At 40.2% G+C, this 14,721-nt stretch overlaps 1 protein-coding gene across 1 annotated transcript; it reads left to right on the top strand.

Annotated features, from left to right (window-relative positions):
* The first annotated feature begins 11,214 nt into the window (after nt 1-11,214).
* On the top strand, nt 11,215-14,102 carry LOC308107167 (mRNA decay activator protein ZFP36). Its single transcript, XM_080459331.1, has 2 exons — nt 11,215-11,329; nt 11,780-14,102. The coding sequence occupies exons 1-2, from the start codon at nt 11,297-11,299 to the stop codon at nt 13,025-13,027; spliced, it is 1,281 nt and encodes a 426-aa protein (XP_080315457.1). The 5' UTR covers nt 11,215-11,296; the 3' UTR covers nt 13,028-14,102.
* The last annotated feature ends 619 nt before the right edge of the window (nt 14,103-14,721 follow it).

Genomic DNA, 14,721 nt, shown 5'->3' with positions numbered 1-14,721 from the left:
TTCACATTATGAGATATTATTGATCATATCCAGTGGGATCCAAAGGCAATACAAAGGCTGACTATTTGCCTGTTAAGTCTTTCTATGAAGTCTGGAACTGTAACTAATGAATATTGATTTTACAGCCTGGTTTAGTTTGTCTATATTTGTCTTATGATGAATTCAATCTGTTTTAGTTTTTTTATAAAGATAGTTAACAGTTTCACTTTCAGACAGTTAAAGAGAACAGACTCTATATATATATATATATATATATATATATATATATATATATATGTGTGTGTACACATGGAAGTAAGGAGACTTAGATGGGGAAAAATACTCAAATAAATGATAGCAAAATAATAATAATGGTATTATTACTGGGTGGGCAGCCACAGTATGGCCTTCCAGGGAGCTGGTGGGGGTCAAAGGTCTTGCTTGAGGACCCACGGCGGTGGCCTGTCTGCAACCTGCAACCTCTCGACCTCAAGCTCTTCTCTACAGCCACTCGGCACGAACCCTGACCCCCAGATTGTTGTTCATTTAATTCTACTCACAAAGCTTTTTTACAGTTCCACAACGTAAGGGGAAGACACACACACACACACACACACACAAACACACACACACACACACACACACACACACACACACACACACACACACACACACACACACACACACACACACACACACACACAGTCCTTTTAAATGCCTGAGACATGATTTCATCTCCTCCCTCTACCTCGTACTCTAAATCTTTAATGAAACACAACATACATTCTCGTAGTTAACATCTGTTAGCGTCTCAAACGTGTCGCCTCTGATTCATTTTATTTTATTGCTCGCCATAATTCAACATTTGGGCGTTGTCTGTTGCAGTCAGATCTGGGAATGTCCTTCCGGCTTTAGTGCCACAATTAAACGCTCCCTAAAATTACACCCCGAGAAACATCTGCTGAGTTTGTTTTTTTTGTTTTGTTTTTTTTTTTGCTACTAAAGCAGCCTCTTGACGAAACCTGGAAGGCGGCCATGCTCCGGCGGGAAAACACCCCTGCGCTGAGTATAATGTGGCGACAACACACAGCAGCAGTCACCTTGAACGGAGTGGAAGCTTTCAACACACACACACACACACACACACACACACACACACACACACACACACACACACACACACACACACACACACACACACACACACACACACACACACACACACACACACACACACACACACACACGCGCGCACGCAGACGGGTCAGGTCACCAACATGCTGAGGAAGCATTTCGCTGTGCCCGTGTGCTGACTCTTTCAATCTGTCCCTCGTTATTATTGCCACGTTCACCCAAAGAAAGTCACATTTTTGATACCTCGCAATGTCTCTTGCTTTTTTTTTTTCGTACGTGTTTCCACTTGGGGAATTCGTGGCCATGAACATCTAGATGATATCTGTTGTACATCTAAAGGATCAAAGGATTTGGCGTTAAGCCCCAAACATCATCACTTCATTGTGCTGTGTGTCTGAGCATTACAAAAGCCTTCAGTCTCAAAGTAAACAAAACGAGGGTTTTGTGTACTTTGCAGAGGAGGGGAAAGTACAAATACTTCGTTTCCGTGTTTAAGTAAATTTTTCAAGTATCTGTACTTCATTATTCTTTACTTCTGATTTATGCGTTTGGATAATATTACCCCCAATTCCGACCGCTCTGACTCAGCCATGACGTGACAGAAGAGACGCAACAACACAAAGTCAACGAAACATCAGTGAGTTTGTGATACAAGAATAAAAACACTAACAATATGAATGAGCATACTGTGTGAACATACAAGGAAAGACATAACTATAAATGGAGTATGAATTTTATTTTATTTTTTTTTTTTTTGTGTGGGGGGGGGGGATTGGTAAACTTGTATTCATTTGCTTCTAGTTTCAGAACACTTAACTTGTCCTCATCACATTTTCTCCTATAATATGATGTTTTACAATTACCTGGCATGCCATGCCATGGTTCAATGAGTCGTTTCTTGTAGGTGTTTGTCTAATTCTTGAGAACTGCCTGTTTCCAAACCAAGATGAATCACGACGAGTGCTGTACATCAACACACCATTTGGAATTATGATTTCTGACATGGTTGTTGCAAAACTGTTCCAGAAGCTTGTCTTGCAACATAAGAACTAATAACTCTCTTGCGCAAATGGGTGGATCCTGTTTGTTTTTCTCCCGAGTTCATATAGTGCAGGAAAACAAAGGCAGTGAAACTGGATTCACTCGGCCCGGATCTGTGACAGATGATCTGTAACTTTTGTTGTTGTTGTTGTTGTTGTTGTTGTTGTTGTTGTTGTTGTTGTTGTTGTTGTTGTTGTTGTTGTTGTTGTTGTTGTTGTTGTTGTTGTTGTTGTTGTTGTTGTTGTTGTTGTTGTGTTTTGTGACAAACACTTTACCATCCAGTGAGATGGAACTTGGATTATCAGACCATAATGTTTAATAGATTCATCGAGAAACATTAAGACGGTGTGAGGTTTTTTGTTTAAATAAATGGAGAAAAGTTACTTCCACAGCATGTACACACACGCTCCACATTTCACTCCTTTACACTCCTCAACTCCCCGAGGCGAAGCACGGCAGATAAATAAACTTTTTAAAGTTTCATTCTGGAAAACACAAGTATTTTTTTTTTTTTTTTTGTGGCGTTATCCTGGAATACATTTGCAGCTGTCGCACTACAGATTGAGCAGATAATTATTACTACTTGGCCCAGAGCATTTCTCCCAAACCACACTTGCAGCTGATGATTGAGGAAGCAGGGCTGGGTTTCCTCATCGTCGATGCTTTTTGGCAACATGAATCTGTATTTTCTGTATAAAATCCACACCACTTGATACACACATTTTGCATTTCTACATTCATTGAATGTGTTATTTTGAAGTGGAATTTGAAATTTTGAAGCTGTTTTGTGGCTTTTGGACATTATAGGTGAATTTCATTTTGGCTCACAACCTCATTTAAAAACGACAGGAGGGGAGGAATTTGAAAGGCAGAGTCAAGAAAAAAAACCTTTTTTTTTACTTTTGCTTTTGAGAACTAATCGGTATCACAGCTGCTAAGGATGATCTGCAGAAGCAGGTTCAGCCAGTAAAACCTCATGCTGATGTGTGCCACATGCTAAGTCTCGTGTACATCTTTAACAATGACAGGCGACACGGACGTGTCGATGTGGAAAAACACCAAGCTCCAACCTTTTGCTACTGGATCATCAAGATGTTTGTTCTCCGGTGCTGTGCAGGTTAAAGAAAAGCAGTACGTAGTCTCAGTGAAGAGAAACAGTGGAAGTGCTCATAGTTACTGGGAATGAGATGGAACTGAATTTCGCTCTTATAGTAGCCTCACTCACAAGTCCAGCAAATCATTGTGAGTAAATTACACAATTTGTTTAGTCATTGTCTCTTTCCATCCGTCCACTCATCATTGACGCCATGTCCACTGGAGTCTCATAGCCACTTTCTTATCACCCTCTAATTTTGGAATAATGTCGGGGCTTTTAATGTTTGATACGAATCAAAAAGACGAAATTTGAAAACTTCTGAATAAAGATAAATGTTGGTAAACACAGTCACAATTCAATTTGTTGAAAAAAAAAAAAGTGAGTCACAGAGATGCTTTACAGAGAAAAACTCCAGACCCAGATTGAGAAATATTTGTGTCATACTTCCTTGAGGCTCCTCAATGCTGACACATACATTTGAAAAGTGACAGAAAAGCTTTGGACAGGTTACTGGTAATCCAGCAGTATGTTCTGATGTAAACAGAGAGACAGCTAACTGTTACTACATGTTGGGATCCCCACACACACCCCTAAAAATAAAGGCTATACACTTACTCATTATTTTTAGTTCATTACTATAGATACCTGCTTACTGCTTGTTATCATTTATTATTTACCCGTAGTTAATCATATCTACATATACTAGGTGCAGATGGGTGTAGTTTTTTTTAAATTACATTAATTTATAACATTTATCCAGTATGGGCAGTATGTTAAAATGAGAAAACAAAACAAAAAAATTAAATGTATTCAAGTAATTTGTGAGCTGAGTGGCTTTTATGAGGATGAGTCAAACTTGCAGTTCAGGCGAAAGAAAACCATCCGACTTTCCCTTCAGCATTCGCTGAAATTGAATGAATTCATATACAAACTTAGAAATATTGGAGAATCAAACATGAAAGAAGCTTTAACACAAAGTTTGGGGGTCATTGAAAAACAACAAACAAACATGAAAGTCAAATCTCTCCCAGTAGCTTGTCGCTGCCACTTTCTCAGCAGCTTATTTATCAGAGTGACATAGTTTTCATGAATGCTTCCGCCACCTCTCTGCACAATGTGCATGCTGCCTATTATGGAGCCCGAAGAATCCTAAATGGCTGTAAACACCTCACCCAGCACTCGGCTCGGTGTCCTCTGGCCCTCATTATCAACTGGGGTGTGACTTCACATATAAATCCATCCAGGGACTCTCCCTTCATATTTCACAGAGTCTTCTTGACTTTAAGTTGAAACCCTTTAAACAATCATTCAGGATATCTAACGAAACTCTGACAAATATTTTAGCCTGCTTTATATCATTGTATTGATATTCTTTGTCTGAAGACAGTTGAGTTATAATTCGTGATTGTTCCGAAACATTTCTCGAACGTGACCTTGTCGCTGCTTATATAAAGGTTCATTAAATAAAAGCTTTGACAGTCAAATGAAAGTCAGCAGCTTCAGAGGATTCAAATAAAATAAAAAAAAATGCATATGTAGCTTTAAGTGAAACAAAAAGCAGTTCTGAAAGTATTTTCGGTGCCCGTCGAAGCAGCAGTAGTAGTGTTGAGGCGTATTGCACGTTCGCAATGCGATTGTGTCACGGCGTGTTCAGTGCGTGACTTCCAAAGTCCATATTCGTTGTGGTATTATCCCTGCATAGAGGCACACTTATCTGCTACGTATATAAGATAAAGCCAGAGACACCGTGTCCCTGCCATATGTCTGGAGAGGCAGGTACTTTCCCAGATCATAATGTCAACACAGGCTGCCAACTACAAACCACTGACTCACTTTCTCTCCTCCCTTCGCGTGCTCCTACTTCTCCTCTTCCTCCCAACAACCGTCCCTCCATCTCTTTTTTTACCTGATGAATCACCCATTAAATTCAGAGGCATGAGCCGCTCGCGCTCATCATATTTCTGTGGCAGCCGTGTTGGCTTTGCAAACCTGCTCCGCCGCTGTTGCTAAGTGACCGTTGAACCTGTGCCCATTTAGGTGTGCAATGTTTGGCATGTCACCATAGCAGTGTTATGGAGGGCAGAGACGGTTAAATATTTGCAAACTATCACTTATTACGGGCCTTTCCACGCTGTACTCGTCGGGGGCTTCGGGAGAAAGTGGGCCAGGGATCACAGGGGTGAAGGAAATCTTAATTTGTTTGAGTTGAAAACACCTGAAAATTATATACCCAGGTGCTCAAGAAGTGCTTTTGTTTGTCGGGCCACAACAGGAGATTCAATTTAGTTTCCACAGAAAGGAAACCCTGTCGCCTTGTACGTTGAGCTCACCTCCCTGTCACCATGAACGGCAGAAGGATGACTGTGCAGTTTACGGCCATCACTGATGAGTCAATCTCCTGAAAAGTTCCCTTCAGTTTTCCTCCTGGTGGGGGAACGTGTCTTCTTAGAAAGGGACACGTAAGGAGAAAACACATCAGTTTCATTTCAGCCTTTTTTATCTATTTTTTCTTAATTTAGGTCATGTGTACAAGAGAACAAAACATCTATTGTCCATATTTGTAAATGTTCTTTCAATTCATCCGAACTGCATTCACTCTCAGACTATCGTCAGTTCACATTGAGTTTAAAGCACATTAGTTTCTTATTGAAGGAAGGTTGTTTTTTTTTTGCATATTTTAAGCAGGTTAACGCAATTAAAATGCACTTGTCAGAGGTCAAGTGTAAGCCAGGTCAACTGTATAAGCAGTAAATACAAAACAAGAATAAAGGAAAAATTGTTTTAAAGTTGTACAAAGGGTAATTATTACAAATGGCACAATAAGTTTTATTAAAAACGAAAGACAAATCTTCAGCTAAAATTTGAATAAAACATATGAGTGAAAATAACCAGGCTGTATGTAAATCAAAAAGACAAAATAAGTTTACAGAAATAAACAAAAGTTATGAAGAGAAATAGGTTAAAAAAAACAGCTAATGAAAATAATATAACATTTAGTTAAAGCAAAATCATTATTAAGATGAAGAATAACATGGTCTTCTTCCTATTTCTGTTCTAAATCATTCCATTTCTAATCTTCATCGAGTACATTTCTTGCTCACAATTTAGGCATTGCGCAAGTTTTAGGTTACAAAAACACAACTTGTGAACGTGACTGACCTGGAAGTCTCTTTCAGTACAGGTCAGAATCATCAATACGGCTAGACTTATTCACAATTTTGACCTCCACAGAAGTCCAAAATGATTTCTTAAAGTTTAAGACAGAGAATTGGAGCTGACTCAACAGCTGATCTGGTCTCAGCAGAGCTGATTGATTATAGTAAACACTGTTTGAATTAATGATCCATTGATCCATCCAGCTTCTCAGGCTCTTTAAACAGTCCCAATACACAGAAAAGGTAAACAACTCAGAGATCACATGAAAGGTACATTAGTTTTAATAGCACCATGTGCATGATACGTTGAAAAATAATAATTAAGAAACACTCAAAATAATAATAACACAGAACAACAAAGAGTTGGAGGGTAAAACTCTAAGTTAACATTATTTAAACTTACAATGTAGAAACTGAATGACAGAATCAGCTTTAGATCAAAATCACATCAGCCTTCATGGACTTCAAGACTTCCCAGACCTTTCATATTAATGACATCCAACCATATTAATTAGAGTTGTTCTTTCATTAACTGTGGATGTGAAAAGCTGTTAACAATGATAATGAGGAAAACATTAGGTGGTTCAACATTCAGCCAAAGAGCACTAGTGGGGATGGTTACAAATACTCACATTACTATAATTAGGTGGTATATTGAGGACTTAGTACAATTTACATGTAATATACTTGCCTACTGTGAAAATCAAATCACTACTGTGTAGTCCTACAATGTGAATAAGTAGGCAAATACTTTCTTTAACCACAAAATGTATTAATTCAGCAGGTAAATTGTATTTATTTTCAACTACTATGGTTTAATTTGTATTACTTTTTTGTTTCTCAAAGAAATAAACTAAATGACACTATTAGCAAATCAATTAACTGTGATTAATATGGCAAATTATACTTTGACTAGCAGAGAAGTACTTTGTATATTTCAAGAACAGCACTTTTATTTGTTGGAGTACAATTGAAGCGATGTAACAGTATTCGTACGCTCTCTGGAGTATTTTCAGTGCTGCATTTCTGCATGTGAAGACAGAATATTTGTTGTAATGCTTTTATTTAATTGTACAATACAATAGATGTGTCTATAAGCACATGGGGCTCAAACATGCTCCATCTGTTGTGTTGTTTCAGTTTCTTTCATTCAGACTTGTGGCTTCTTGCCTCCATTTCTCAGATTACAAATTTTCCAACTGTCACTATCAGGACCTCCATACGTAAACTCTTGTAACACAGATGACACATTTATTATACAATCATGTCCCAACATGTTATAACACCACTCACAGCGTACCTTGGCATGCCAGTTAAAAAAAAAAGAAAAAAAAAAAGTGGGAAACTTAGTATTGAGTAGTGGCTGAGTCACCAAGAAAAAACACACACACACACACCACACAACCACACGCATGCTCACACGCATACACAGAAGTGTCTGGAAGCTATCATCAACGGGAATGTCCTTTAAAACTTCTGTGTGTGTGTATAAGACACTTAGCGTAAACAGAAGTGTGACCACACGATCATGCAGACACAGAGAGATCCAGTACGTATAGTAAGTGTCTGAAAGCTGAGCCGTGTTTAGCCTCCCTGGACGGTGGAGCCGACAGCTTACTTGCCCGCCCGATGAGAAAGAGGCGGATCAAAGCAGGAAAGACTTTTTCCATCACAGTGGCTCAGTTCATGAAGCTCTAAGGCCGTCAGGTGTATATTTAGATTCCTTATTTATATCCAGCTGCAGTTATTAATAGTTAAACATGAGAGGCCTGTTGGCCTTTGGTAAGCGTGTCGTCCTGTCCATCTGACTGCGGGCGAGGTCTGGGTGTTGTCCTGGTGGCACATGCACTTTTCACCGACACCCTCTCACATTATTGGGAAAATATTCAGCAGGGGTGGAAGTAACACATTACAAATATTCACATTCATGTGGATCCAAATGCTTGCACTTTGAGACAAATAGGCCTCCTAAGTCGCTCCTCAGTTTATTCATTATTCATTATTTGTATTTTTGGAACCAGTTAGTTTATTTCCTTTTCAGAGAAATGTCCTGAAATAACATATTCACTGACAAAAACCTGTCCTTTTACTGGCAATAAATTGAAGTGTAAACATAACACATCTTGTTGAATTAAATTTTATTAAGTACAATGCGGTCATCTCAAGGCACTTTCACATTAAAAAAACATTTCACAGTTCACACAGTATAAATCCTGATTCAGTGATTTATAGGACAAATGTAGCTTTCTAGCTTTCTATGTAATTACTAAAATACTCATATTTTTCAGACATTACATGCCAAATTGTGTAATATAAGGCTTATACATAAAGTGTCTTGATCACTTCAAAATGACCTGATAATAGACACCTTTTCTCTTGGAGGGATATAATGTAAGCATCAGCCTCTGAAACTACAGGGAGATTTTGAAAAACATCCACATGCTGTGTCTGTAAATTGTAGTGAAACCTTATGGTTATCGCGTATGTCATTGTTTCATGAAGCAGAAGTGAGGACCTTTAATTATACTTAATTTTACGTCTCTTTCGCCTCAATTGTCCACTTTTATTCCGTAATCTTTTGTTGAATGCAGCAGTGTTATGTTTAAGAGCCTTCACTTTGGCAAACATTACCAGTCTGCACGGTAAAAGCAGTGACCTCGTGGCCCGACGTCTTCATTTTGTCGAATCTGCCAACTTTATTATATTTTACTGAATCAGTGGTGTGGCAGTTTCGTTGGCTTTTGTTTTCTCTTCTGGCTCACACTTGATGCTCACAGCTGTCACGTGTTACCGCTATAGTAATTCTGAGAGCTTTCTACATTTTCACAATAACTATCATAACACATGAGCTGTCACTGCCAGGACTGAATATGACTCATGTGTGTGTGACGCATGCAGCGGCATATTAATAGTAATGCAAGGTCTCAATTAGCTGATATCAGCAGAGCGGTAAAAAGAAATATGTGAAAAGATGTGAAGCTGGACAATGCTAAGATCATCCATTAAATAATACTTTCATCTGGGGTGATTTGTGTTTTGTGTCTCCCATATGTCCCATATGTGAAGAAGTGATCGTCGTGTTGATGATTCAATACAAAACAGGTTCATGCAAATAAGTTGCATCAGAAACATTGTTCTTCACAGTTATGATCGTAATCCATAATGACTGTACCGTACAAAAAGCAAAGGGTCATGTAAAAACGCATGCGCGCACCCACACACACACACACATGAGTTCTTATGAGAAGGGAAACTAAAAAGAAAGTGTTGCATTGTTCACCATGGAAACCAATGAATAAAAAACGACAATATGCTTCTGGCAATAACAGCTTTGCTTTTGAAGTTGTGGCATCTGAAGAGCAGCAGTCTTGTTTCCGTTGTAGGCCATGAAGTTAGAAATTAGGAATCTTCCATGAAAACAACCAGCGATGCCAATCGTGTTACAATATGTGACTGGAAGTGTTGTTTCATGAGTTTATGAAGAATTGCATTACATATGATAGAAATCTGTATTTAAAAAAATATGTAAGAAAACGTTACTTTGACCAGACAAGAAAGTGACAAATTCAAACAAATGGCAAAAACATCCATTCATTGTTCACACCGGTTCATCCAACTTAAGGTCCAGGGGAGCTGCAGCCAATCCAAACTGACTTTATTTAAAGGCGGGGTAGAGTCTGGACAGTTCACCTTTTGCCTTGATGGGCAATTTTTGATCACCACATAACCTCAAATGAAAGTGTTTGGGGAAAACTGACACAGATAGAACATGCAAACTCCAAACAAAAAGGCCACCAAGCCTTGTCCCGGGTGTGATTCTTGCCATGAGACGACACTCCACCACCACGAGGCTCATATTTTCTACAGACAAGGGGGGGAACTGTCTCCTATAAGTTCGTTTATCTGATGTCAAGCCAAAGGTTTGTGGATTTTAGTGATCAATACAATACATGGCTGTGTTCTGCTGACTTCTGAACTCTGTGTGCTCTGGCCTGAGTGTTGTAATCACAAGTGAAACTAAAGGATACAGGGGGAGTAGCTGTATGTGTTCTGGTAATGAGCAACATGCAGTGATATATCATCACTACTCTGTGAGTAAAAGCACTCAGAACTATACGGTGTGTGATCAGGGACAATACGCTTTAAGACTCTTCCTGAAAACGTTAGTCATAGGGATGTATATACTGTAAACACATGATTATGTTCCCGGACACATGTTTACGTGTTTCGTGCTTTTCTTGATTGTTTCAGAAACAAAAGGGATTGTACACAACTCTTTGCTTTTGAGTGCTTTAGATTAAAAAATAAAAATAAAAAGTTTCACATGGACTCAACTGACCCAACTTATCAGTCACAAAATTCTAGTACATCATAGTATTGAAGCACAAACCAAACATGAGTGATCATGTGTAAACTACTCAAGGTCTAGATTCAGGGCACGTAAATAAGGCACTTTGCTTTTTCCATGGCCATAAAACTAAAACATTTCACACAGCAAGCTAAAAATACATAGATTTTTTTTGTTTTTGTCCTTTCTCTCTCTCTCTCTTTCTCTCTTTCTCTCTCCCTCTCGCTCTCTCTCTCTCTCTCTCTCTCTCTCTCTCTCTCTCTCTCTCTCTCTCTCTCTCTCTCTCTCTCCCTCTTTTTTTAAATGTTGTTGTTGTTTTACTACCCGCCCACCTCTGAGCTCACCATGAAACTTGAGGCCGAGGGAGGGTCTTGCGGGAACATAGCAACTGGAAACTCCACCCAGAGCCGCTGGGAGTGGCTTGTGGCTTGTGGGGGATAAATGCAACAGCCAGCACACACTGGAATCTTAGTCTGGACACAGGTATCCAACAGCCAACCGTGGTTCAGTCGATTCTTCTTCTTGTGGCCAAAGGCTTACAGCATGTCCGAAATGCTTGACGACCTCTTCACGAAGGTGAGTCAAAATCCACTGTTTTGTTTCTTTTTTGTTCTGGGCCTTTCTTTTGGAATGAGTAAACATCAGCGCTTCATGAAGTTGGAGTTTACGATCCTATTTCGACTCCTTTCATTCCTCAGTGAAACTTTGACTTGACTGTGAACCCCTACTGAGCCGACTTGAATCGCAGAGAGTTCCTTCACGTTAAAAACATATTTAGATGAAGGAGACAGGGCTGAGTTGTTTGTTTCTTCACTTCCATTTTTCTGGTGGAAGAAATAGAATCTTCATGTGACTACATATAATGGCAAATTCAATGTCATTACATTGCTTTATGCTTCATTTTGTATGCAAAGAAACCCATTTTTTTTAAGTTTTAATAAAGTCGTTTGATTGCATAAAGGCAGTAACTCTTTAAAAGTGTTCAATTATGTTCAACATAATAATAATGTCAATCTTCTCTTACAGAACTTTTTGAACTTGGCCCTCAACGATGCCTTGCTTCCACAACAGTCACAGCTCAAAGTCCCAGGGCAGAGTCGGCTGAACCGGTCAGCCTCCTTCTTCACTCCTCCCACCCCTCCTGAATCTCTGAGCCTCAACCTGGGAACCGAGCACGTTAACGATGACGAAAATGGCAGCTCTCTCTGGTCGTCCAACATCTGGAGCCAGGCCCCGGTCTCCAAACAAAAACAGCTTCCCTTCCGGCCCGATCGATCCATGAGTCTGACCGAGTCGAGCAGCAGCCTCCTCTCCTCCATTCGGCAGCTGAAGAATCTGGATGTGTTTCCTTCAGGCGCTGCTACGACTGTAGCTCCTCCGCCGGGCTTCCCTCCCTCGTCTACTCTCCCGGCCCAGGTCCCGCCGATGCTGTCGTCCAACCGTTACAAAACTGAACTGTGCCGTGGATTCCAGGAGACTGGCAGCTGCAAGTATGGCAGCAAATGCCAGTTTGCTCATGGCGAGGCAGAATTGCGAGGACTGTTCCGGCACCCCAAGTATAAGACCGAGCCCTGCAGAACCTTCTACAACTTTGGCTACTGCCCCTATGGCTCGCGCTGCCACTTCATCCATGAGGAGAAAATCAGTGCTGGTACAATGCCGTCTTCCAAATTCCAGTGCCAGCCGAACCCCACAGCATCCAGTGGGCACAACCCACGCCACCAGCTCCGCCAGAGTGTCAGCTTTGCTGGGTTCCTTGGGTCTTCGCGCAGCTCATCTCCTCCGTCATTCCCTTCATCCTTCAACGATCCCAACCTGGGCTTCAGCCGCGCTCCCTCAGTCTCTCCACCTCCCGCTGACCTCCTGTCCCCGGTGTTTGGGGACACCATGCAGCGGGAGGCAGCTGCCTTCCAGTTTGGCAACCATCAGACCCGCGCCAGCACTGGAGACATCCATAACATTCCTGTCATCCTGGAGCCAAAGACTTCCCGCTGTGTGTGTGGCCATGGAAAAAACTTTAACAGCAACAACAGCAGAGTTATAACCAGCATGGAAGACGGGCAGTATCAGGACAGCGGCATGCTGTTTCCTGGCCCGGGAGCCCATGGGGGATTCACGAGGGCTACTGGGCTCCAGCGTTTTTCCTCCGAGGACTCCCTGGAGGACAGCTACAGCAGCAGCAGCAGCGGTTCAAGCGGAAGTGAGTCCCCAACATTCGACGGTTCGGCCACCAAGAGGCTCACCGTGTTTGAGCGTCTGTCCCTGTCTGACTAAATGGAAGTGACACTTTAAAGAACTCTGGACTTTCCTTCAGAACCAGAACAAGTCAACACATTGCTACAATAACACTTAAAGTTCTTAATTTATCTTTGTAAAACTCATCATAGACAAACGACACAGTCTGTGTTCGTTTTAGTAGCCAAATGTTATCACATTTTATTTTTTTATACATACAGATAATATGTAGCCTGTTGGGCCGTCGTATGTGGTCTGCTATAAGAATGAACTCTTCTGCAGGTAGCGACATCACCAGTTCGTATCCTGGTTTGTAGTTGATCAAAATTGGCTTATCTTGAGTGATAATCAATATCTCTGTGCCTTAAAGATTTCTGCCTGCCTTATGGGCTATTAATTATGTGTGCCACAAACAGTATGTTTGATTCAGTAGCCTTAATCAATGAGACCTGACATGAGTCTGTGATATGCACTTTACAGCTAATTCAGAAGGGAGAAGCTGTCAAATCTCCCAGTAGCATTCAACCAAAGCTTCACACTTCACTTTGCTCTGTGCTATGAATGAGTGTTTTTGTGTGTGTGGAGTGAGTCTGAATAGTTGGATGTGTGGGTGTATGTGTGTAACAAAGTTTTTCTAAGACCTGGGGTGCATGCAAATATAAGCTGCCGAATTTCTTAAGATCAAAGTGTGCAGATCGCTGAAGTTTTGTCACTGAGTTTTGACCTGAACATCTGTTTTCTGAAACACTTGACAGGACTTGCATACGCCAATCATTCTCTTAGATTTGCTGGTTTTGTAAACTGCACGCCGTCTTTTATTCCCCCATTCGTTCGACAGCCTGGTTCAGGGAACACCGCAGTATTTCCTTTTGGTTATTGGTTGCCTTGTGTTGTTTAACTTAAACTAATATATTTATTATGATATTTATTTGTGTTTAAAGAAAAAAGCAAATGTATTTTGTACTTTATTTATGGAAGAATATTTCAAGCTCTGTGAAATAACAATGTGAGTTTAAAAAAAAAAAAAAAAAAAAGCAGTAAAAAAGAGAATCTTATATTTTTAATTACCTTAAAGGGACAAAATAAATTTCTGAATAAAGAAATGATTGTAAGCTATTCTTTCTCTTGACTTTTATTACTCCCACTATTCACCACGAGTTGCACAGTTTATGGATTGTACATGAAATCCAAGAGGTTTCCAATAGTTTACCCAGCAGACACTGACTCCTCAAAGTACAGTAGTTTCATTATGTGTCTCAAGTCGGCCATTAAAGTACAAACAACATGAACTTAAGCTTTTATAAGAAGAGGACAGCAACCAGAAGTGTCTTTGCTACTTTGACTAATAAAAGTGGCTGCTCTGCACTGCAAGAGTCAAAATGTTGTCTTGTTTATTTGCCAAGTGTCTCAGCATATTCATCTAGTTTCCATTCCAAGTACATTGATGCATTTAATATGGGACCCAGTAGCCCAACAAGTACAATTTCTATAAGATATATGGTCTTCATTACATATTTAAAAGATGTTGAGTTTAGGTCAAATCATTGGCTACAGAAACAAATGTGTATGGATTAGTTATTTGTACTTTATGATACTTTATGTATCCGAAACCATTCCATACAGTCTATCATCCATTCTGCCTCATTCAATGCAGGATTTCAAGATACTGGAGCCAATCCCAGCTGACCATAGGCAAAGGCAATTTACACTTTCAAACAGGTCACCAGTCTGTC

Source organism: Lipophrys pholis (genome assembly GCF_963383615.2).
Source record: "Lipophrys pholis genome assembly, chromosome: 3".
In the NCBI taxonomy this organism is placed as follows: domain Eukaryota; kingdom Metazoa; phylum Chordata; class Actinopteri; order Blenniiformes; family Blenniidae; genus Lipophrys; species Lipophrys pholis.
The sequence above is the reverse complement of the archived record's forward strand: the minus strand, read 5'-3'. Positions and strand labels throughout refer to the sequence as shown.

What these genes read in the sequence shown, in the direction of transcription:
- LOC308107167 (XM_080459331.1), top strand. Translation starts at nt 11,297, where the DNA reads ATGTCCGAAATGCTTGACGACCTCTTCACGAAG. An exon ending in TTGACGACCTCTTCACGAAG is followed by an intron (nt 11,330 to 11,779) that starts GTGAGTCAAAAT and finishes CTTCTCTTACAG; the next exon opens with AACTTTTTGAACTTGGCCCT.